Below are 25,391 nucleotides of genomic sequence, written 5' to 3' on the forward strand. Positions count from 1 at the left end.
CATTACTCAGGACGGCTTGACCTTCCTGGCTACTGCACAGTTTTCAGGCCAGGAACCCTGAGCTTCCTTTTCTTTATGTGTGAGTTGGGGGTAAAAAAAATAGCTGTTTTAGATTTGAATGTGATGGTAAGGGAAAAATTCTGAACTTAGGACAAAAATGGCAAGTGGCAGATAAATGTACAGTTAGATCTTTGTTATGCATTTTTAACACCCACACCTATACCCACTCAGGCACACAACGGACACTTGCACCAAGAATCACCTAGCAGAATCCCATCAAACCTGGTATAAACTCCTCTAAGAAAACAGTACAGGGAAGATAAGGGCCTTTCACATTTGCCTTGAGCTGCTTTATATTGCCTGACTTCTTAATAATGGTGAATTACCTTTTGTGGGGAAGTTGGGGTTCCTATGGCCAGGATCCTCATTGAACTTAAACCACCTGATGACGTAACTGGCCTGTTGCTAGGCTACCGCTTCCACACCTTTTAGGCAATAAGCTATTATTGCACTATATAGACAGCTCAGCCCAGTGCTCTGGACAAAGGCAGAGACGCTAGTGCTCGACCTACCGCTGGGAGAACAAGCTGGGTAATAAACCCTTTCACCCCAAAGAACATTTTGCTGTCAATTTCTTTGGTCACATTGAATCCATAGAGAACTTGCCCAGGGCTGAAACCCATTGGCAAGACACTTTTTAGTTAAAATGGAAGGAAAACACCACCTCACCTAACTCCAGGATGAACTTCCCATGAAAGGGAGACCTCAGATAACTCCCATTTAAGGAGCTCAACAATTGTAACAACAAGTGTCAACAGGACTGCTACTAATCATAGTATATATTAAGTTAAGCCACTCAGTTACCATGAGCAAGCTGTGGGTGGGCAAACATCAGTCCAATTCCAAAGCCCCCATGTTCTCTACTTCCCAGCTACCATTCCCGTGCCATGTCTTCTAGAATCCCCTACACAGTGGCTTTACAAGTCCCCACGGCGGGCTCAGAGTCTGCTGGGGCTGAGCTGCAGGCTCAGGGTTCTACCATCAGCAACACGCTGTTGTCATCCAGGCATCGTTTCAGGAGAGGCAGGAGAGGCTGGAGAGTCTGCTGGCTGAGTCTTGGGCTCTACAGCTGTACCATCAGGGGTCCACTCCAGCACCACCCCTCACTCAGCCTGCCTGTGAAGTGGGACGGTGACAGCACCCATCTCACAGGGAGGACGTCAGGATTAAATGAGCTGCCCCTTGGCACTTGGAATGCCTGCCAGGACTCAGGGAGCACTGCGTCAGCAAAGGCACTCCTCACTGTGCAGGAGGGGGAAGAGCCAGGACAGGGCAAGGACGTGCAGGAACACCTCAGTGTGTCAGTAAACCTGTTAGTAACCCCTTCCTGCTCCATGAGTGGGACAAATCTTGAGGGCAGTTCCACTGAGGCCCTCTGCCAACAGCTGCCTGTGCCCTGCACAGGTCCATAGGGCCACAGACAGACCCAGGAAGGCAGTGGCACCTCCACCAGGCAGCAGAGGCCTCTATTCTTCTCTCTCAAGAGCCACACCCTCTCCATTGTCCCATCCTGCATGCATTTCACCTCTGGGGGCCTCCCTGGGGCCTGCTGGCCATCCTTCTCCTGACTGCCTAGGGCCCAACTGTAGGAACCATGAGGTCAGAGGCTCAGCCTGCGCTCCCGGTTCCTGCGAGGCAGCTGGCTGAGCGTAGGGAATGGAATGGACATTCCAGAGCTATTCAGAGCCCAGCTGTGGCCTGCTCTTCTCCCTCCCAGCACCCAGACAGGTACCACAGGCCAAGAGCAGGGGGCATGCAGACGAAACCTGTTTGCATCTTTGGACCAAAGTCATCCCGAGCCCCCCAGGGTGTGCTCTGGAGTCGGCCTGCTGCTCCTCCCTACAGTCAAAGGGTCAGGTCAGCGACAGCACTCACCTCGTTGCTGACCACCACGTGGATACCCGTGGGGCCCTGCCGGTAGACGCGGTGAATGTGCTGGGGGGCAATGCTGTACAGATTGGCGATCTTCTCAATTAACTCCAAGGTGGTCAGCTCTTCCAAGAAGATGGCATGGTATACTGCAGAAGGGAGGAACAGGTCCTTCTGTAGAACAAATGCCTACCCTACCACCCCCACCAAATCAGTAACTCACAAGGTGTTTCACATGCAGATTAATTCTGCAGGTCCTGGCTGTAATGGGCACGTGTCCAGAAACCACAGGACTTCTGCAGCCTCTCACAGGTGAGAAGCCAGGCTGTGTCTCAGTCTCAGTCTCTCTTGGTGGGGGCTACATAAAACAGACCCAGTGACACCCACATAGGGGTGGGGGCTGGAGGGAGAACAGCTGGCAGGATTATTTCCAACCAGCTTCCACATATTCTGATGTGCAGCCCGACATGCACCCACTGCAGGAAGAAGGAAAAAATCCTGTGTCCCTTTTCATTTTCCACAATTCAAAGGGACTCTTGGATGGCTTTAGATGGCAGAGTGAGATTTCAAGGTAACAGCTACTTGACATAAGACAGAGTCTCATTCTTGCCCTTCTCCACAGCACAAATGAGTCAGCACAAACACCATGACTGCAAAGGGAGGAGGAGGGACACTGGGACACTAGGAGTGTCGAAGACAACTGACCCTGAGGCTGGATGTGCTTCCTTCCACAAAGCCCAAACCAGCAGGGCCCAAGCAAACTCCTTGGGGGACCTGGCAGGGATTACTCAATGTTAGGGGCCTCAGGCTCCTCCAAAGTAAAACACAACTAGATTAAACCAGAAGTTCCCAAACTCCTTCCTCAACCAAGGAACACTTGGTTCCAAAATATCTGATTAGAGACCCCATTATTTACACACACACACACACACACACACACACACACAGGCTCCCTTTGAAGCAGTGGCCACAGTGTTCCAGCCATGTGACATTCACCTTCTTAGGATTTCACACAGACTAACCCACTGTTAAAACTTCTTCTGCTCAGAGAATGTGGTCACTGCATGATGTTTCTATCAGTACTAACACCAAGTAAGATCCCAGGCCTCCTTTCTAAGATTGCTTCTTATAACAGAATTCTGATCTTTTCTTTTTTCTTCCAATTTTTCAGAGCCAGTTCTGCTTTTACTCATTTTACTCTTCAAACAAATCAGGCTGCTGGCAAAAAAGAACTAAAAGAGTTACAGGCTACCACCTTTTGTAAGCTTTCGTCACTGGCCTTTCCTGCCCCACCTGAACATTGTGGCCACCAGCAGTGGCAGGGAGAAGGGTCAACAGGCCACTCTCTGAATTTCTCTGGAGCCTCTGCTCATCAGAGGACACATGGGGGGCAGTTTGTGGAAATAAGCTCTAGAATGGGCAATCCTAGTTCAAATCCTGACTCTACCACTCACAAAAAGCAAGACTATCTTGGACTAACTATCTTTCCACCTCCTGGAGCCTCGGGGTGTCCGCTGGGGCAGCACCAGCATGGCAGGGCCCCCGCAGGGTGAATCTCACAGTGCATGAAGTGCCCGCCCTGAACAGGTGCTGTGCACTAGGCTGCCCTTTCCACGTGGGTGGGAAACCATGAGGCCTGGGCTGTTGCTCACATGCTGACTGCTGAAAAGCAGAGGAAGATCCAGACAGCCACCAATGTACTGAGGGCTCAGAAGCCAGCTGTGAGGCTCTGAATGTTTGGATCCTGGCTCTGCCACTCACAAAGCTGTCATCTTGGGGCAGTCAACATTAGCAACAGTTCCTACTATGAGAAGCACCAAGTAAATATTTGGAAGGTCCTTGAGACAGGGACTTGTTGAACATTCTTAGTGATCAGGAGGGACCTGCAGAGAGGCAGACAGCTGTTTCTGCAGAAGATACTCACAGCACCAACTCTGCAGGTCAAGACTGGCAGCTATGAGACTCTCAGCACTCGAGGATGCTCAGAACCAATAAGCTTTTTATGTACCATCTTGAAACTTCACATCTCTGGAAAGCAGGTATCGCTATCCTTATTTCACACATGTGAAAGCTGGAGCACAAGCCCTGGTACCCTGCCCAAGGCATGACTAGCACTGATGATTTAGGGACAGCTGACCTCCTCCACGCTTGCGTCCTCTCTCACCGAAGTGCCTCAAAACTGACAACCCAAAAGAGCTGTGTGTCCCTGAGGTGCCCTAAGATCTCTCAGCTGTGCTCCTTAGCCTCCATGCAGCAACCTAGCCAGAAAGAGAAACTCAGCAGCCGGAGAACAGTAGGAGGAAGTGCTCCCGGGAACACAGTCATCAAGTGCCACTTGTCACTAGTCTGGGAGCCAGAAGGCCCAACTCCCAGTCCTACCATGAGTAGCTAAGTGGCACTGGGGGACCACATCTCCCCTCCGGGCCTATTTCCCCAGTGGGCCAGATACTCTGGGAGATGATTGCCACATTAAACACTTCAATCCTGGGATTAAGTTCAACAAAAGCTCATCCTGCATGAAGCCAGAATGAGGCAGGTCAAAGGAAATGTGGTCAACAAGAAGACTCTTTTTGCCACATTTATTTCACTCTGCCACCCACGGGGAAGGGCTCTCCAGAACTCACCACACAGACTGCTGTCCCCGCCACCATCCCGCTTCTGCTGTTGGGGGACGCGGTTCTGCTCTAGCTCCTGACACACATAAATGGTCATCTTCGGCCTCACGTTCCTGGCAGGAGAAGAGGAAATAAACAGCAGGTATGGGAGACCAAGCTATGTTAAGTTTCAGAATGTTCCAGAAAACAGGGTGGCAAGAGCAGTGGGAAGGACCCTGGAAAAAGGAAAGAAGGCTGTGGGGCTGCAGAAGGCCTTTTACTGGGAGTATACAGAGGACAGAATCCTGCCCAAGTGGAACCTTTACAGCTTCACGCGGGCTGGCTTGAGGCACAGGGACGGACAATCCCACCAGGTTCTGCAACCTGCCAAGAGGGGGCTGTGCCCAGTATTTGAATCTCAAGGTGCAAGGTGTTTTCAGGGTGATATAAGAGCAATCACCTTCCCTGTCTTACTCTAAGCCAGACACTGCTTCCAAAACTCAACACGTCTCACTCATTTCAGCATCACACAACCTACAAGAGAGCTGGGCCCATCATCCTCATTTTACAGAGGAGGAAACAGGCTAATGGAGGTTAAGAGCTTTAGCCCAGGGGCACAGTTCTTAAAAGGCAGATCTGAGATTGAAACTCAGACTCTCTCTTTCACTTTAAAAGTGTTATCCCCTGGGAAGTTGAATAGAATTTAAAACTCTGAAGACACCACAGCCCCAGAGCCACCCATGCCACACAGACCAGGGTCAACCCCACCCTCTTCGTCATCACCCTCAATGGCGAGCCCCTGGCTGCATCTTCTGAGTTGTTTGAAGACAGTTTCAAAGGCAGCAGAAAACTTTTGTGCTCTAGCACTGGGGAGAAAGCGTTTAGTTATAAGGTTCCTATCTTCACAAAATCATTCTGGGACTAATGTGCCAGCATGATGACTTAACATGCCATAATGGCACCAGTGGCAGTCCACCTATGGGGAGAAATTTGATGAGGAAAATTTCATCCTAAAGTACACAGGTTCTGGCATCTTGTCTGTGGCAAATGCCAGATCCAACACAAATGGTTCCCAGTTTTTCATCTGCACTGCCAAGACTGAGTGGCTGGATCATAACACATAGTCATTGGCAAGGTGAAAGAGAGCATGAATACTGTGCTGGCTATGGAGCGCTCTGGGCCAAGGAACGGCAAGACCAGCACTGCTGACTGTAGGCATATCTAACCAATCTGGCTTGTGTTTTCTTAACTGTCAGACCATTCCTTCTATAGTCCAGGATAACTGATGTCTTTGTGCTCTCACTACAGTTTTTTGGGTTCCATATTTTGTTTATCCCCCTCTGGATTGCAAGTTTGATTATGAAATAAAAACTAAACAATAGCAAAAACCGCAGTTGGTCAGTCCCATCAGCTTCAGATCAGGTGCTCTACAGACGCTTGGCCAGGGCTACGACACTGAACCCAGTGTGAACACTTTTTATTGGCATATAAAGTATGTAGGGAGTTGATTATCAGCATGGGGAATTGATGACATGTGCACTTGTCCACAGCTCACTGGATGCTGCTATTCTGAATACACCCATGCACCCAGGACCCAGATCAAGAGGCAGAGCATTCCCATCACCAGAACCGGCAATGTGTTCCATCAGACACAGCTCTCCCATCTGCCCTGAAAACTGCTGCGGGGGCTGGGTGACCTGCACCAGGCCATGCCTTCTGTCTGGGAAGAGACAGCTTGAAGCTCAGGACTACACAAGCATCTGAGATCCTGAGGAAGCAGCTAACGGGCTGAGATCCAGAGGCCAAGGCTCCCATCAAACAGAGACGGAGGGGCCTCCAACAGAGTGGGCTGCAGCTGGCTGCATCTCACATCACAGCATCTCACTCCCCTCCTGTGGCCCTATGGCCTTCTCATGGCACCTCCTCCTGCACTTGCCCCCAGAGCTGCCCTGTCCCACCAGCCAGCCCAGTGTCCCAAAGACTGAAATGTGGGCTTCTAGCCACACCCTGCTCCAGCTGCAAATGACACCCACCTGCCTTTGATGGCATTGAAGAGCCGGATGCCATCTGCAGGGCCACAAATCTGTACTAAATCATCCCGAGACATCTTCAGCAAGTCAGCACCTAGGCAGATAAAGGGGCCACCTTTATGTAGGACACAGAGGAAAGGCTCCAAGCCCAACAGGTGTCAGACTGGTGTTAACAAACTCAGTAGGACAGATAGGTGTTTACAGAAGCTAACAGGTCTTCACTGCCTGTGCCTGCCTGTCCCTCCCTCTTTGCTTTTTATTGGCATACAATGCATGTGCATATCTCTTATCAGCACAGGGCATTGAGGACATGTGCACTTGTCCACAGCTCACTGGATGCCGCTATTATGAATGCACCCATACACCCAGCACCCAGGTCAAGAGGAAGAACATTCTCACCAACCCCCAGGTCCCTGGGGCCAAACACTTCCCCACCTTGGGGAAACCACTGTCCTGACAGCTTATGTGCTGGTGAGCTCTTCTTGTTCGCTGAAATTTATGTAAATGGGTTTGAATAGTATACACTTTCTTCTGTCTGGCTCCCTCCCTCTTTAGTTCTGTTAGTTGAGTTCTGTTTAAGGGCTCATTCATGTTGTATGTGCTTATAGATCATTCATGCCCAGTATATTATTCACTGCATGGCTACACAATTCATGCATCTGCTCTCTGCTGATGAGCACTGAGGGTGCTCCCAGTTTGGGGCTAGTCCCCGAGAGCCTGGGCCAAGTGGACTCTCCAGAGTATAAGGATGACATCAGCCTTCTGCTAAAAACCTGCCAGGAGCCATGAGACCTAGAGCCACAATGTTCATTCCCTTTCCCTGCCACATTTAAGACACAGTTTTAGGTACAATTCTGTAGACACAATAGCTCTCCTTCCACAGAGAGTCAAAGCCAAAGTCCTGCACTGCTCTACCATGGCGCCCTTGAGCCTCTCTGACCTCACTTCTTCCCCAGTCCAATTGGCCTCTGCTCTGTGGCCACGCCAAGCAGGCACCCACCTTGTGCACAGCCTTTGCACATCCCTCTGCTTGGATAGCTTTTCCCTCCAATACCCACTTGGCTTACTCCCTCACCTTGCTTGAGGACACCTTCTCAGTGGGGCCTATCCGAACCACCCTACTTAAGATGGCAGTGTCCTTCCTGCTCCCATGCCACCCAAGTCAGATCGAGCCCCTCCTCTGAGCCTGCCCATCCAAGAAGGGTCATACTGTGTTGCAGTGGGTGGCTTACAGCTGCACTGTCTCAAGGCTGTGAGCTCCCTGAAGAAGGGGTCTGGTCCCCATCTGACTCTCCTCATACACCTTCCACCCCAACACAGAGGAGGTCATCAGAAAAGCCGAGCTGAAAAGCCTGCTGCGTGCCCTTTTCCTTCTCCTGCCATAGATGTCCTTGGGAGCCGCTCCACCAGTTCCTCTGGATTAACTACTAGGTGGCAAAGGTCACTGCTCAGTTTACCCTTATAACCCAGAGCCCCAGGCTCAGCGCTTCTACCTGACAGGCCCATCAATAAGGGCTTGAGAATCCTTTTAAAGATGGAAGAACCGGCTTTCCCTGTCTTCCCTGTGGCTTCACCACCATCTCCAAAGTCATGGCTCTGGAGACAAGTGTGACACACAACATTTTGGTAGGAAAAGTGCAAGACAGTTTTCTGAGTACACAACAGCCAGCTTGGCTAAAGGAGCCCTTCCAGGAAGACCAGAGCCCACCCCATTGGCAAGGGGACTTTGAAAAGGCACCCAGACAGTCCTCCCTTAAAGCTGCACTGGCCTGGAAACTTCTAGGGGCAGGACCTCTTGGCCCAAAGCCAACCAATGTGAGCAACCCATACGACTCTGGGTCCGAGGGCAAGTCCCAGAAGGCAACTGGCTTTGCTCAGTGTTTCCAAGATCCTGTGAGTTTTAAACTCAACTTAGAGAAGCTCACCTGAGAAACTGGCGAAGAGCCGGCAGAACTGTGAGAACCTGTTGCGGTGCAGCCACTGCTGGGCATCCTGGATGGAGGCTGATGGGAGCAGATGCTGCAGGCAGAGAGAAGGGGCCTTGAGATGAGTGCTCAGGGGCTGCCTGGGGGCACGCAGCCAGAAATCCCAGCCACAGACACTTACATCGCCACCCAGGGGCAAGGCCTCCACCGGATGGGTCGGAGAGGTGTTGCTGCAAAAGAAGAGATGGGAAGAAGATAAGGAGACCTGCGGGTGGGAACGTTTCCTCACCCCGCTGCTGCATTCACCTACCCTCAGGCATGGGACTTGTTTTAAATGAAATGGGGCCTTGAGAAACTCCTGAGTGAGCCGCTTGCTCAGTCCCTCTAACTCCCAGCAGTATAGACTGGCAGTTCTGATCGGTGACCCTGCCCCACCAACGCTTACCACCACCACCACTCCCCACCCCCTACTTGCATCAGAATCCCCCCCAGACTGTCCACCCTGCCACCTGCAGCTGAGGGAAGGGCAGGGGATCAGGGAGACCCAGCACTGCTCCCCCAATTGATGTGGGCCTGTACAGTGGCAGCCAACAAGGGCCAACCCAACACTTCCCTCTGCAGGGACAGGAGAAGGCAGAGTGATCCCTGGGGAATCACTCTGCAGTGGGTAAGTTCCCCCAGAAAAACATTCTTATGGCCTGTCCCTGAAGGAAATCATACTGGCCTCCTGAGGGGCTCACGCATGGCAAGGCACAGAGCTGAACACTTTTCTTAAGAAAAAGATACATTTAAAAATGACTCCCCCAGACTGATGGTGGCAACAGTACGATGTAAATGTACTTACATGTCTGACTCACTTTAAAACTGTGAGTTTTATATCATGTATGTTCACCACAATGGCAACAAGAAACCCTCGCAGGGTGCTCCCTGGACAGTTGCCAGCAACAAGAGCCATACTTTACCGAGCACAAGTGCTGGGCACTGCACACACATTACCCCAACCCTGCATGGGGTTCCTACGTTTTTGGAAGCGGGGAAACTGAGACTGAGGGAGGTTAAGAACTTATTCCCAGGAAGGTGGAATTTAAGACTAGGTCGGCCTGAATCTAAACAGGACACCTTTTTAAGGTCCCACCCACTCAGGGAGGACTCTCCTCACCTCATAAAACCAAGTTCATGGTCATTCTCGCTTTCCCATTAGCACAGTTCTGTGTCTGCCAGACACAGGCTTTAAGAAACCTGCACACTCTTTTCTTTGCTCATCCATAAGTCCTGGCCTTGGCATTCCCCTGCCCCCATGAATAGGATGTGCAGAACCAACACAGCACTGTCAAGGGCCCTGTGCCATGCAGCCTCGACAGGTCAGGCAGCTGCCTGCCAGCCCCTGCACTCCCATCACCCTGGAGGCAGTGTGGCCTGCACGTCTGCAGAGTCAGAGACCAGCAGTGAGGCTGCTTCTGTGCTACGAGCCTGAAAGTGGGGCTGGGAGGACGCTGAGTTGACCTACACTACTGCAGCAGAAGGGCCACAAGAAGAACCGAGCAGGCTCTTCACAGCTGCTGCGGCCATCCCACCCTGGGGGGTGCCGGGCAGGCCATCTCAGGAGGCTGGCCTAAGGCACCTGCAGACCAGCCCTACCCTTATTGGGGGAGGGCTGCTGCCCCACAGACAGCATTTACAGAAGTGTGTCCAAGCACAAGCAGCTAAGCAAATACTAAAAATGGAATGCAATACCAGTTAGGCACCCTGAAATCTAAATCGATGCCAGGCTGCAAAAGGAGGGAAGACACAGGGAGGAAAGTCAAGAAAGGAGCCTGTACTCATCACCATCCCAAGGACTCCAAAGAGGGGAAGGGGTGTGACGTACCCTTCGACAAGGCCAAAGCTGCTTGGAGAGCCATTGTAGCTTGGAGAGGGGGCGCTATTCACCTGGTAGGCCATGTCAGGCCATGGAGAACACTGTGGAAGAGAGTAGAGTGGCAGGAACTTGACAGCAGTAGTACTCCAGAGGCACTGCATCTGCAGAGGTGCCCGCCGCAGCCCCTCCCCTTCCCAAGTAAGCACCTGTCAGAGCTGGTGCACGAAACCACTGGTCCTTGAACCCCCAACCCACATTTACCCACGACTGCCCATGAGTCAGGGGAGGGGGGGTTCACTCGGGCCACACCAAAGAAATCAAACATGGCAGAGAACAGACCTAACATTCAGGAAGTCCTCCCCAGAGCAAGCAAAGTGTGACATGTGTCTCTTTGAGTTTCAAAGTAGTCAAACCAAAGTCCTGACTCCTGGGTCCACAAATTGAGAGATAACAAAACAGGTCAGCTACCCCAAGGAAGGTTTTCTAGGCACAAACGCATGTAAATGCATAAAATAGGGAGCATGGGGCCACAGACAACTTCTAAACAAAAAATCCTCAATAAAGTTCAGTATTAAAACCTGTGCTGTTTGAAAACAAATAATCTGCCAACAGGCCTTGGAGGACAGGAGAGACACTTTCACAATCTGCAAGAGCAGCCCCTCTTCAACACAATCCTGTGCATTTTTTTTTACATTCCAGCCATCCTGCTGGGAGCTGAGGGAGACACAGAAACACAAACGGTGAGATCCTTGAACTCAAGAACTTCTTGTGCAGAAGCCAAAAACAAGCACATGTGGGAGTCTCCCAAAGAAAACAAAGACATACAAGATTCGCCTGTGGGGAGAAGTCAGTGGGCAGAGCAATCACTTTTCTCCTGTGTGATAACACCTCTTTGGAAAGGGCCGGATTTGAAGCATTCCTGAAGATTTACTGTCACCTACCAAATCACAGGCTTGGTAAATATTTAACTCTGTTGTGAGCTGGGCTGGAATTTGTTGGTGTTAAATCCCCAGAGCCCAAGAGGAAAGCGATGAGCTGATAGAAGGGCACTGGCACAAGGTCACAGGCTGGGAGGGAGTTTCCACCAAACCCTCATCGTGACAAGGGTTTGGACAGATGTTGCCTGAAACACACCACAACCTCTCCTCCACTGGGAGGTCAGATGAGAGTCAGGAGTGGAGAGGGTGAGGCTCAGCCAGGAAGGGAAAGGTGTTGGTAAGCAGAGGATGGTGGGGGCACCACCAGCACAGGCCTGGACTAAACCCAGAAAGCTGACCAGCCTGAGCTCTGACCCGGATGCTGTAGTTCTGGCCCCACCTCGCTGCCAAGGGTGAGGCAGGGTGCTTCCTGCACCAGGGCCCTCTGGCCACTGCTATTCCCAATCAGATAAAATGCCAACGCACATTCATCTGTACCACAAAATTAGCTTCTATGTTGTCTTGTTGCAAATACTCTTCTGCGTATGGCTTACCACACACACACACACGCGCACACACGCACACACGCACACACCCCCCTCGCTGCCAGGACCAGGCCACTGTTCTCTCAGATACTCTGTGCCCGGGCCTCTCCCTTAATAGAGCCTTCACACCGCTATGGCCAGTGCTGGGTCTCCCTCATCTGTGAAAGGGCCTGCTGATTAAGTCATATTATTCAATGAGCAAACACCAACACCTGCTAGCAGGCCTGACTGCAGAACACAGCAGGGAATAGTCATTAAAAACAATAGAGCCCAGTCAGAGGCAGCACCAACAGTGACCCAAGACAGGCAAAAAAGGAGCCTGAGACAGTAAGCATCTCAGCAGCACCTGGACAGAAGGACGGCTAGAGCAGACTGGTGGCTGCCGGTGTCAAGATGAAGAGAAAACGCATTCCAGTATCTACCCAAACAGCAAAGGGCAAGTGCTCACCCCCAATAATGCACTCTGAGAAGGGCCTACAGCACTTCATGCAGAGCTCACACGCACAGGCTTCTTCTCTGCACCCTGCGAACAGCCAGTGTCCACCAACAGGCCATCGTCCCCACAAGGAGGGCTACAGAGCAGGAGGCAAACTAGAATCCAGACCATGAAAGTGAATGGCAGAACAGTATGTCTATGCACACTATTGGTGTAAAAAGCAGGCATGGGACACATATGTACAAACTGGCTTCATCTGCAGAGAAAAGTGGACTGGACATATGAGGACCCCAAGATACCAGCTGCCCTGGGGAGAGAAACCTCGAGGCTGGGACAGATGTCTTCCAATGTATATATACTCTCCTATACCTTTTGAATTTTAGACCTATTACCTATTAAAAGGAAAAAAATAACTTCATTTTGAAAAGTGCAAATGGCAGCAGAGAACTAGAAGTTATTTCTGAAACAGCTTCCCAGACACGGCACCTTATCGGATGAGCACAGCTCCAGACTCAGGAGCATATTATTTAATGGGAACTCTCAAAAGCAACATTCACACAAGATGGGCAATTCCCCAAGAATCCACACTGACAGGGTCATCACCCCTCTCCTGGCAGAAGGCCTGGGAGGCAAAGGCCTCTCACCTCTGTGAGAATGGTGGTTTCATAGGATGGCTGGTACTTCTCCTTCTCCTGGGCGGTTCTTTTCTCCATCTTCTCCCGGTCAGTCTTCTGTTTCCGGTCAGCTCCCTTGGGCTGTAAGTGCAGAACACAGAGACCCAGTTAGTCCAAAGTGGGCAGAGGTGGCTGTCAAGAGAGAGACCCAGGGCTGAGCAGCAGCCCCCAAAGCCTGTGTACCCTGCCTCTGGCCAGGCCCAGAAGCCCAGGCAGGCTCTCTGGACAGGGCAGCTTCTCCCACACCTGCCACAGTCAAACACACAGTTCTTGTGCCAGGAACCCCTCCCCACCCTAAGGAAACTCACAGTCGGCTCCTGGGTCCTGCCACTCCTCTACTCCTGGGGCAATGCCTGGAAAAGATCTTTACTGATGGTCACCTGCTTATGCAAAGGGAACCTCAGGAGCCACAAATCCCTACGCATTCCTTGGTTTGCCATGGAGAGGAAAGAAATAGAAGAACTGGGGCCTGCTGGTCAGTGTTTAGTTTGCTCCTGCAAGCTGTGAACCCCCAGACACATCATGCAGGCTTCCTCACCACAGCTCACAGCTTATACACCACACACTGAGTAACAACACCCTGACAGCCTATCCTGGGTGCCCACCAAACTGGGGGAATTTAGGGGTGTCCAGGCCTCAAGGTACTCACTGCCCTCATTTACAGGTCAGGGAACTGAGGCTCGAGTGACTGGAGAGGAACCAAGTGCCCACCAGGTAAAGAACCCAAGCGAGAGCGCCTGGGTGTGCGCCATCACCTGGCGGGCCAGCAGCCCACTCACGGGGCCTCCCGGACTCGGCTGTCACTGTGAGCTCGGCCCAGCAGGCAACTTCAGCAGTGACCATACACGGTGGGGAGTCAGCAAAAAAAGTTCATTCTCAAGCGCAGAAGCACCTTCAGGGATTTCCACCCTAGTATGTACCTTCCTCAGGCTGTAGCTGAAGGGATTTTAGGAATTAGCCCCCAAGGTGACGCCCATACTGGGTGGAGGTGGCTGTGCAGGGGGTTTTAAGGGGACATAAATGACAGATCTAGTTTAGTGGGAGGGAGATACCCAGTCACCGGCCTCCCTGCTCTGGTCCCTGCGAGGAGCTCTTCCTCTCAGAAGCCACAGGACCACAGGCCTAGGCGGCTCGCTGCCAGCCCATAGGCAAGCCTGCATGTGGCTGATGGCGCACACAGGCCCAAGGAGGTCTGCAAGGAGCCAGTGGGTCAGAGAGGGACCCCACCTTTCCTTTCAGAGGCCCTGACAGCTCCACACAGCCCAGGGCACAGCTCCAATGAGCCAGCGGCTTCACAGTAACCAGAGCGACCAGGGGTGGGAGAATGATGGACATTTTGGCTGGGCTCTGCCTGGTGCTTGTGCACACCTATCTGAACTGCTTCTGTGAGTGGGGATGGGTGGATGGGGTGGCCATACCTCTTCAGGCATTTTGAGGAGACAGTTCCTGGTGACAGGGTCTCCCACCTCCTGCAGGAGACTAATAGAGACTCCCTTGGGTCACTCAGACAAGGCAGCTTCCCACTCAGTTCTCCAATAACACCTAGCATATAGCCGAGGAGTCTGGTGGGCAGAGTTCACACTCCTGAACCTCTGCCTCAAGGTGTACAAAGGTGGCCAATGGGGTCATAGCAAGCCTGGCTGCTCCATGGGCCCAGAGACTGGTCCTCTCTCTAGCTGCCCAGCATGGCGCTGCACCCCAGGGCACAGGCTGCAAGAGCAGTGGGATCATGCTGGATGAGGAAGGGAACCACCGCCAGGGAAAGGGGAGGAGTTGCGGGGCAGGGGGCAGCAGCACAGGCAGAGCCCACCAGCAGTGCAGCTATGCACATGTCTATGGTGAGCTGCAATCACCTGGTGCCAGAGCCAGCAGCGAGGGCTGAGCAGTGGTTCCCCCCACAACAAGATGGCTGCATCCTAATTCCCAAACCTGGGACGATGTCACCTTTTGTGGCCAAAGTGCTACAGCTGCCAGTGGAATGAAGACTGATAACAGAGTGGGATTCAGATGGGAAGAAGACTCCGGATGCTCCGGGGACCCAGTGTCAGCACAGGAGGGAGAGGCAGGCACAGCGAGGCCACGCAAGGACAACTCAGCGCTCTTACTGGCTCTGAGGATGGAGGGAGGAGCCATGAGCCAGGGAATGCAGAGAATGCTCTAGAAGCTGGAAAAGGCAAGGAAAGGGCTTCTCCCCTGGAGCCTCCGGGAGGAATTCAGCCCTGCTGACACCTTAACTGCGGCCCAGTGAGGCTGCTTTCATCCTCTGGCCTCCAGTACTGTAAGATGGTAAATGTGTGCACTTCTGTGCTTCCTTTGGAGGCTGATTTCAAGGTTTCATGATCCTAAAGCAAGTTTCTGAACTATGTTGCCAGTCCCACCACCTCACCCTTCAGTCCTGGGGCAGCATCACTAACTGACCAAGGTCTCCCAACCAACCGGGCTTGGCCAGGGCCCAGCAACCCTCTGCCCATGGCCCTCGGTTGCAGATCCTTCCACTGGGAAGAAAACGAGCGGCCAGGAGAAGGGGCCTCCTAAGTATAGACACCATGTGTTTGCTCGGCTTCTCCTACAGCCATACAAGTGGCGTGTTCCCCACCTCACTGCTGACTCATCACTGTAACCAGGCTCTGTGGAACATGCTAGAGAGGTAAACAGCCATCTTCAGGGGCTTCTAGTCTAGTAGGGAAAAAGAACAGTTCAACACTCAGCTGCCAGGTTTGTGGGTCTACCTCTGAGTATTTATTTCCTTATATATCCCAAACTCAGGAAGTTTAATGGTCAGCCAGCTCTCTAACAAGACCCTTTCTAAAGTGACTCATTTGGATTTCCCGCCCCAGCAGATGCAGCCCACGCCCACCTGAGAAGCTGTGGGCCCTGTGGTAACCCTCCATCTCCTCACGCACCGTGGGACCCCAAGCCACACAGATGCCCGCCATCTTTAGGAATTAATCAGTCCCAATGACAAGAGACTTCAGGGGGAAGGCAAGAAAGGAAAAAAGAGGTGGTACCTCCAAAAACATTTCTTTCTCCAACAGGAGGCTGCTCAGAGGGGAAAATGGCCTCGAGCCCTAAATAAGAACATCCATGGCCAGGAACCCACAGAGGACCTCCTGACTTGATTTTTAAGGAGAACCTAATGGTCAACTATAAAGTGGTTGGGAGGAAAACAAAACTCTGACAATGTGCAAGTCCAGTCATTCTTGAGTGTCAGGGCTGAGCACTGGTGCCTGTGACGCTGAAAACTGAGCGCCAGGTGCCTGTGCCCAAGGCCGCCCATGGCAGCAGGCCGCACCCCAGGGCACGTGGCTCCTGCACCTCAGGAGTCAGAGTGGAAGCCACACACCAAAGGGACACCAGGCTCCTGGCTGGGCCTCTGGGCGCAATCCCAAGAGTCAAGGTTTCGCTGTAAGCTGCCCAGCACAGGGCGACTGCGGGCACAGCTTGGCGAGTCCTACCTTGAACACCTTGATCTGGCAGCTGGCCGAGTGCAAGTGTTCCGTGTACTCCCCATTCTCGTTCTGCTTAAATGTATCAATCTGCACGCGGAAAGGCACTCCCTTCTCGCCCCCGTGCTTCCTTGGAGTGAACTCTGTGCTGATACAGTGCACCTGGAAGGGGAACCGTGGGGCAGGGAGCAAGGAGTGGTGAGGTGGGCTCTGGACTCCCCCAGGGCTCCTAAATGGAGGTTTCCCTTCTGCCTCATCAGGTGCAGACCCATCTCAGCCCTCCTGCTCTCTCCCGACGCTATCCATGCCACCAGGTCAATGGCTTCCCTGTCCCACCCACGAAGGACAAGCTCTTTCCCTTTATCCCTTGACCTAGTTTGGCCCTGCCTGACCAGCTAAGTCCTCACCACTGTTCCAGCACACTGATGCCAGTAGCCCCACCCAGAGACCTCTCTCTAGAAAATACCACAGACTGCAGGGCAGGAACCAAGGCTTAGTCCTAACAGCCTGGGGGCCAGGGTACTTGGGCCAGACCAGGAGTGTGACCAGAAGGCTGGAACCATTTCTGTACTTCTGAGAAGTACTTGATTACACAGAAGGAGCTCGATATATATTGTTGTAAGACTGTAATAATGTTGTAATAATATACAGTATTGTAATACCACAATAGTGTGATAATAATTTTATAATACAATAAGAATATTTTAATTATGAAAAAAAAGATCGCTGACTTGTACTTCTCAATTGCTATGGTCCGTGCACTTGAAATAATGGCTTATTCATTATCTGATTTTTAAGACAGGTGGGAACACTAAGAAGCTCAAAGGGGGACATATAGTAAGTGGGAGAGCCAGTGCTGAGCCCAGAAGCACAGCACTGCCACCAGGCCCTGAGTCCCCTCCCTCTGCCATGGTGTTTAAGGCAAGGATGGACCCACACAAGGCACTTGATAATTAATTAATTACAGACACTAATATGGAAAAAACTTCACTTCAAGTTATTTATGTCAGCATACTTATTTTGTAAGAAGCTTACATATTCATAAACATATGGGATTCTAAAATATTCCAAGTCCTTTTCCCAACCCTAGTGACCAATTGGCTATAGACTATAAGCAACACTCATCCTTCACCTCCCTACCATCTCCTGCCCAGCAGCAGAGCAGGACTGAGCCCCTCGGGGCCTTGTGGATGATGGGTTTTGCGTAACTATAAAATAGGCCCCAAAACTCTGGCTTCCCCACAGAGGACAACCTCCCTCCCACTTACCTGAATGAATGCAGAGGCTCTCTTCGAAGGGTCCCACAAAAACTCAACTGCATTCAGCTGGGTCGGGCTGGCCCTGGGGTCCAAGATACCAACAGACAGTGGGATATCTGCACACATACACACACACAAAAGTGCAACTGTCAGCCACTCCCAAATATTTAGGAAGGACTCTCATTACAGGTCCAAATTCCTTAACCACAGTTTGCAATGCCAAAAGTTCTGAAAACTAAGCTTTGCATAACTCATTTGGCAGAATGTCCACCTTGAATTGCCATGAAGCTATTTGGAGTCTTTATCCCATTTTAAATGAACAGTCATTTCATCTTGCTGCAGAAATATCATTGTGCTTGACTGCCTACTGGAGGCATTAACCAATGCTATGGGTCTACACACTCTACTGTCATGCTAACTTCTGAACCCCAAAGCCCATGTGAGCCCAAGGGTGATGGCTAAGACTGTGGACCAGTGCCTGGTCCGAAAATCCCATTTCTATTGCCTGTAACTGTGATACCCATCCTTGCCTCCATCACTTACCAAATTCTTTAAGGCAGACTCCTGCGAGGCCTTTCCTGCAACTCCCTGACAGCAAGCCCTTGAATTCTACCTGCCTGAGGGCCCTCCCTACGCACTCACCTCTGCCAGCTGCCACCAGGCCCTGAGTCCCTTCCCTCTGCCATGATAATTAATTAATTATAGACACTACTATGGAAAAAAACTTCAAATAATTTATGTTAGAACATATTTACTTTGTAAAAAGCTTACATATTCATAAAGCTCATTTTATAAAAAGCTTACATATTCATAGCATTTTATGCAAAACAGGGGTCCCTAAAATGCCCTGGACAGGAAGGAGTCCAGACAGCATCCAGGAGGAACCCTAACATGTCCTCTCCTGGCCCGGGAGACTCACCTATATCCAGGATCCGATCCCCAGGCCGGCTCCACCGCCAGCCCTCCAGCTGCTGGTGCTCTGTGTACTGCAGCCTGCGGTCATGGAAAACCACACGGATGATGCTCTGGAGAAGGAGGCCAGCAGGAGACAGCTGAGTGTAGAGGCCAAGAGGGACCCACAGGGAACCCAGCCCCAGGGCAGAGGTCCTAGAGCCATCCTTTCCAGCTCAGGAGCTGTACCTGCCTCTCATCCCCAGACCCCAGGAACACCGACAGCATGAAGAACAAAGACAAGTGCCCTGTTTTTCAGGACTACTAAGACTCTACTTACAGGGCTAATCCATAAGCCTTTTTGTGCAGTGAACAACCTGCAGCTCAGGAAAGTTAGATCAAGTCGCAAAGCCAGGCTCAAACCTGAGTCTGTCCAACCCTGAGTCCATCCCATCAGCCCATGCCACTGTGGCTTCCAACACTGCCAGCCTTTCCTGGTTCCCTTTGACAACACATCCAGAACCCACCTCCTCCCTCTGGGGCTTTTCCTGAGCCTCCCTGCCACTCCTGACACTCCACCCCCACTCCAGTAAGCCCAGGGGCACGGACTCCAGCCACCGCCCAGAGAGAGGGCCGCCCCATAGCTTACTTTCACATATTTTGTGTTCAGATCTTGAAAGTCTCCCAGCTTCCGATTCTCCAGCAGTCGGATTTCATAAGACTGACCTGGAGGGGGGTTAACAGTACATTTTCCATTTCTGAGTTTTTTCAAATTAGGGGCTCACCCCGCTAGAGGCCTTCCCACTCCCCGCAGTGCCCACCCAGGTCTCACAGCCCTGAGAAGCAAAGCAGAGGAGAAAAATCCATGGCCACTCAGCACGCTCCCTGCACTGGACACACAGCCTGGTTAGTCCCAGAGCACCCCAAGTGATGCTCATTTGACCCCTCGAGAGACAGCTCTACAATTTTCAAAGCAATACAGTTCAACAAAATAAAGGTAACTTTAAATTTATGGAACATAACTTCTTTTTTTAAAATAAAGAACACCCCATACACTTGGATGGAGAAACAGCTACTTGAATCCACATTAGAGTAAATAACTGACCAAACCTTTCCTGAGAGCAGGTTTAAAGGAAGGAATAAAAGCCTGTTAAACATTGTCTCTAATTACAGAATGAAAAGCATTTTCCCAAGTTAAAAGAATTTCATGTATTTCAAAGGGTGTGGGGATTCTATTTGGTGACAAATAGCCAGCACAAGCTGGTTAAAGAATGTAAATGGAGAAAAGATCCACCCACAGTAACAACAAAAACTTAAAGGTATCTATGAATAACCTGAAGAAACTACACACACTTATATGGAAGATAAAATACACTTTGAGTAAATAGGATGCATCACATTCCCCTATGGGAAGACCATACATCAAATGAAGTGAAAGTTCCCAAACTAAGTAAGTTTAACCACATCTTGGAAACACCTTAGCATATATTACAACTTGATAAAGATGTTTTACAAAATAAGAGAATAAATGATTTAGTAACAGGTACTGATAAATCTGTTTAAATTTTTTTTTAAATCATGATAGACTCATGATCAGTTGAACAGTACAGGAAGGTACTGAGTCCCCCGTCCCTCAATAGTGGCATCTGAGGTTAACAATGGGACATTATCAAAACCAGGACAAGGACTGCAGCACAATGTAATTCACCAAACTGCACACCTTACTTGGATTTCCCTGGGGTTTGCAGCCAATCGATCTCTTTGTACATGTTTATGTGTCTGGATCAATGAAATTTTATCACTCGTAGAGATCAGCTATTTTTTCAAAGTGCAGGCTTTCACCTCACAGCAAATAACAAAACAAGTTACCATTGGATTAAAAAGTCAATTTCTTAAGGCTTTATGTTAATTCACAACTTAATCACTCAGTAGGGAATGACTTTCTGAAACTAAAACTGGGGGGAGCAGGAAATCTAAACTAAAATCTCTCTATATATCTATTTTTTCATATATATATATGAAACTAAATGCAAGTAAAAAACTAGGAACAGTACAAACCCAGTGGCTAACAGTCTTAAAATAGTTTAAAAAGCTATGGTCAGAAAAATACTAAGAGCCCCCTATAGTGGGTTGAATGGTGTCCCCAGAAAGGTAAGTCCATATCCTGATCTCCAGAAACTGAATATTGCCTTTTATTTGAAAAAAGAATCTCTGCAGATGCAATTAATAAGGATATGGACATGAGGAGATCACCCTGGATTATCCAGAAGGTCCCTAAATCCAATTACTAGTGTCCTTATAAAAGACACCAAGGGCAAAGGGGGAAGAGGCAGCAAAGCGACCATGGGAGCAGAGACTGAAGGGACATGGCCACAAGCCAAGGAGCACCCGGGGCCTCCAAAAGCCAGAAGAGGCAAAGAACAGACCCTCCCAAAGCCCCCACCAAGAGCATGGCCCCGCAGATTCTAACTTCTAGCCTCCAGAACTGTGAGAGAATAAACATACGTTTTGTTTTAAGCCAAAACATTTGTTAGAGCAGCCACAAGAAGCTAACATACTCCTGTTCCCAATGAAAAATAACCAGATGGGCAACAAACATGAAATTAAATCATTCATTCCAAATATCTGCTGAGCAACTATTGCCAAATGTCCTGAGAGTCCCAGGGACACGGAGATGAGCAGAATGGACACAGTGCCCTGTCACAGAGCTCATCACCACGTCTCCCTCAAGCACTGGAGTTGGTGACGGGTGCTGGCCGAGCACACAAACACCCCTCCCCTCTCCAAAGCTCGCACTAGCCTACCCCACAGGCCAGGGGACACCAAAGGAATATACCAAGCCCAGCACTGCTCAGGCAATCAATGTGCTGGGCACCCTCCCATCAGAGGGAAGAGGCACAGACCCCAAACTCTTGTCCTGCCCACTTGCCAGTTCAGAAGACACGACTCATAGAAAGGTCCTGCTGACCTAGTTGACACTTCTCCAGATTTTCAGCATAGATTTCGGGCTCCTAAGCCAACCCTCCTTTGACAGCACCAGAAACAGAGCCTCATATGCCCTAACTGGTTCTTCTAGTGCCCTAGCCTCTCCAAGAAGAATGCGGCCAGCTCTGGCGTGAGGGTGAGGCCCCAGGCCCCAGGCCCCAGTGGTCATCACCAAGAGGTTACGGGCGCCCTGGGGCCCAGTGAACACTGACCCCAGGCTCTGCAGGGCAACCTCCACTCATGCCCAAGAGAGACACCTCCTGCCCCAGAGACCAGTTTCCCAGCCTGAACACAAGAACCAGCACCTGGGAGCAGAGCCATTAAGGGGGACTCTGAGCCCATGGTGGTGGCTTCCTTCACCTCCTGCAGGGACCTGAGCCCCACACTTCCCCACCAAGAGCCCCTCCCACCACACCACACCCTCCCCAGGCCTGCTTCGGTGCCAACACAATGGGCCCCACTGACCTGCCCAAGCCAGCTCTCACACAGCATAGCGTGGTCCAGAAGGCCATCATCTGCAGTTTCGTGCAAGCTACTGAGCGAGGGCATGAAAGCGGAACTGACCCAGGGTACATGGGGATTTCTCTGCTCAGGCCATACTACTTCAGGGCATGGCTGGGAGCTATGCAAAGTGGGCTCTGTGAAGGCTCAGACCACCTCTGTTTTGCTCACCCCTCCACCCCTGTCTGACGTATAGCACTCAGCGAATATTGTAACATGATTTCATATTCTTTGCAGTGCTATTATGTGCTATGACTACAGGGTTTACAAAAGACACGCTGCCCTCAAAAGGTCAGCAACCCTCTGAGGTACACCAAACAGTACAGGAAAAGCACTAATATGGGGCAGAATCTAAAAAACCCTCCTAGAGACAACAGAGATCCAAGGACAGGGAAGTACTTGTCCAGAATGGAGAGGGGAAGGGGAAGAAATGGTTTCAAGAAGGAGCTAACATCTGAGATGGACTTTGAAGAGTGGACAGGAGCTCCACAGCTGAGGGGAAGAATGAGTAAGCAGCAATCCCAGGCCGAACTGTACAAGGAGGTGGGTGGGAGAGTCTGTCTCCAGCGAATAGTAACAACTGCTTTCACTCCCTGGTTACTTAGCTGGTGGTAAAGTCTACTCAGGTAACAGCTTACATGAATCTCAGAACAAGTCAATGAGGGCAGTTTAGGACTGTAAGCTCCACAGATAGAGGGAAGCAGAGGCTCAGAGAGGATACCTGACCTGGGCAAGCTCACATAGCCAGTAAGTAGCAGAGCCAGGAACAGAAACGAAATCTATTTCCAGAACCTACCACATTCTTTGCCACATCCTACCTGGTGGGTGTTGTTTGCTGGGAAACAGACATCTGTAGCTCTACCTGATTTCCTTCCAACCTCTCCTTTCTGACAGGCATCTGACTCAGTTACATGTAGGCATGCTGATTAAAGTTTGCCTACAACATCTTATAGCATATAAAACACTCAGAACATCCCCATCTCGAGATGTTTTTTTCCTCCTTCCTTCTTCCTTTTAGGACTAGCAATAAAGATGATTCTTAGGATTGACCAACTCAGTTAGTCAGGTGATCTTGGATAAAGTGTGTTGAGTCCATGTCCTTGTCTGTATAATACTCATTTCCTACATTCTAAACAATGATCAGGAGGAAAAACAAATAGCTACATAAAATTATAGTAAAGCCTGTTCTAATTTCAGAATCGTGAAATATGGAAAAAGGGAAAAAAAGTTGGTCTTAGAATCAAGGAAATAGGGCAATAAATATCATTTAGCTGTCTTCCACCTGTGTGTCAGAACATCGCCAAGCTCCTTATGTGCATCTTTTCACTTAGTCCTCTCCACAGTCCTGTGAGGAAAGTCCATCATCACCTTCATGTCATAGATAAGGAAATTAAGATCCAGAAAGGTTATGTACCTTGTTGAAGATCAAACCTGAGTCAGACTCCAAAGACTGCTCGTGTGGCCAAACTACTCCACAGTGTCAAGCAGCTTCAAAGGTCCCTCTGGTTCTAATATTCAGAGAGTCCATCTATTACATTTCTCCTGAACTCCTTGATATTCATCTTAACTCATGACCCTCTTCTACACACTTAAAGCCTCCTCCTTCCTTTAAGGCTCACACCCTTAATGCCCTATAACCTTGGTTCTCTGAACCAAGATGGACCTCAGAAGTCTGGTGGGTATGTAACCACGCTGGGAAGTAAGGTTTGATACTTCTTTCCTCATGATAAACTAGTCTCCCTGAAACACACAGAGGACTCCATTTAAAATACTTTTAACATATTATAAGGTTACAGTAACTAAAACCATGTTATTTTTGGCTTGGGGCAAAAAGACCAATGGAAAGAAAAAAGAACCCAGAAACAGACTTTTAGATACTTGGAAACTTGATCTATGACAGAGAGAAAAAAGACTTTTCAAGAGTGAGGGATAACTGGTTACCCATATGGAAAAATAAATCTCTACCTCGTACCATGAGACACTTAGCTACATGGAAAAACGTCAGAAACATAGTATTAGACAAAAAAGGTACATGGTGACATATATGAAACTACTTTAATATAAAGTCGAAGACACACAAAACATTTTTATGGTTAAATCTTCAAAGAATAAAAATTTAAGATATGCATGGGGATTCAAAACCAACACCAATTTCACAAGGGGCTTTGCATCTGGGGTTGGGGGAGGAAGGGCAATAGGATTAGAAAGAGGTAAAAGCAGAAGCAAATTTAGCAAGGTTGTAAAAAACTGTGCTGGGCACATGAGTATTTGTTGTCTGTTCCCAGTAGTATCCAATGACCTGAAATTAAAATATTTTCTCCCACACACATAAAAGAACTGAATGGAAGAAAAACATCTAGAGCTGTTGTCATTTGCACTTCATTATGGCTGCATGTTTCTGAGCCTCCAGCCTAGCTTAGAGGAACCGGGTCTTGGGCTCCTCACTCAGCAGTCACTGTCCACCCCGCCAGCCACCTGCTTTGTGCTTGAGACATGACAGGCGAGGGGCATTCCAAGGCACTGGCAAGGGCAGCATCCACCCCACGATTCTGCCACTGAAACTAAAAACCACCAGCAATATGAGAAGCCCATTTAAACAACTCACTTCTTAAACTTACTTTTTAAAAGTATATATATATCAACCTGCATGCAGAAAATCACAAACATATAACATAAATGGTAACTATAAAAGTTACATATATATGCAGTTATCAGTGTTTTATCTACACCCCTAAAACTACCTTGGGAACCTGGTTAGAACCCAAGTTTGCAACCTGGACTCACATTTGGACTGAGACTTAATTTGTGAGCCTCAGTTTCTGTACCCCAAAATGTGGAGGACACTGGTACTTCATGTACAGGCTGCTGGAGGACTGAAGGCACACCCAGCAGAAAGCGGCATGTGGAAGGCCTTCAGCAGGACAGCACAACCTCTCTGCAGTGACAGCATTGGCAGGTGGCGCCCAGGGCCCTGGCGGTGGCAGCCTTTCCACGGCCTCTCCAAAGTCTTCAAGGAGACTCCCTCCAAAGTCCCCGGTCCCACCCTCTGGCTTTGGAGCTCTTCAAGGCCTTTTCAAGGCTAGCAGGCAAGGAACCTGAGGGTGAGCACTTGGAGATGTAAACTAGCTCTTGGGGTGGGGGGTGAGGGGTGGCCCTCTGCTCCTCAGAGGGACTGCGGCAGGCACTGCAGGCAGCCAGAGCCACCAGTTGAAAGAATGGCTTGGACTCTGCCCAGAGGCTCAGCAGCCATTCCAACAGTTAGAACTGTCCCTCCTCCCAGCCTTAGAACTGTGCCCAGCCTCCATCACCTGCCCTTCCCTCACCTCTACACCACACTCGGAGCAGCAGAAATGAGGAAGGAGGACAAGAAGCCCAGGGGACAGAAGAGAAAACTTCCTTCC

The 25,391-nt window shown here is 50.1% G+C and overlaps 1 protein-coding gene across 1 annotated transcript in view; it reads right to left on the reverse strand.

Moving 5' to 3' along the window:
• TFCP2L1 (transcription factor CP2 like 1) overlaps positions 1-25,391 on the reverse strand; it is a 51,536-nt gene that overhangs the window by 3,096 nt on the left and 23,049 nt on the right. The window contains exons 3-13 of the mRNA XM_036932161.2: positions 19,154-19,230; positions 18,533-18,638; positions 17,623-17,729; positions 16,364-16,516; positions 12,879-12,989; positions 10,346-10,437; positions 8,660-8,708; positions 8,479-8,572; positions 6,557-6,647; positions 4,554-4,657; positions 1,936-2,078 (exon numbers count right to left, since the gene is read on the reverse strand). Coding sequence (XP_036788056.1) covers positions 1,936-2,078; positions 4,554-4,657; positions 6,557-6,647; positions 8,479-8,572; positions 8,660-8,708; positions 10,346-10,437; positions 12,879-12,989; positions 16,364-16,516; positions 17,623-17,729; positions 18,533-18,638; positions 19,154-19,230 — 1,127 coding nt within the window. The remainder of the gene's footprint in view (positions 1-1,935; positions 2,079-4,553; positions 4,658-6,556; positions 6,648-8,478; positions 8,573-8,659; positions 8,709-10,345; positions 10,438-12,878; positions 12,990-16,363; positions 16,517-17,622; positions 17,730-18,532; positions 18,639-19,153; positions 19,231-25,391) is intronic.

This window comes from Manis pentadactyla, chromosome 8 (assembly GCF_030020395.1).
Source record: "Manis pentadactyla isolate mManPen7 chromosome 8, mManPen7.hap1, whole genome shotgun sequence".
NCBI classification, from domain to species: Eukaryota; Metazoa; Chordata; class Mammalia; order Pholidota; family Manidae; genus Manis; species Manis pentadactyla.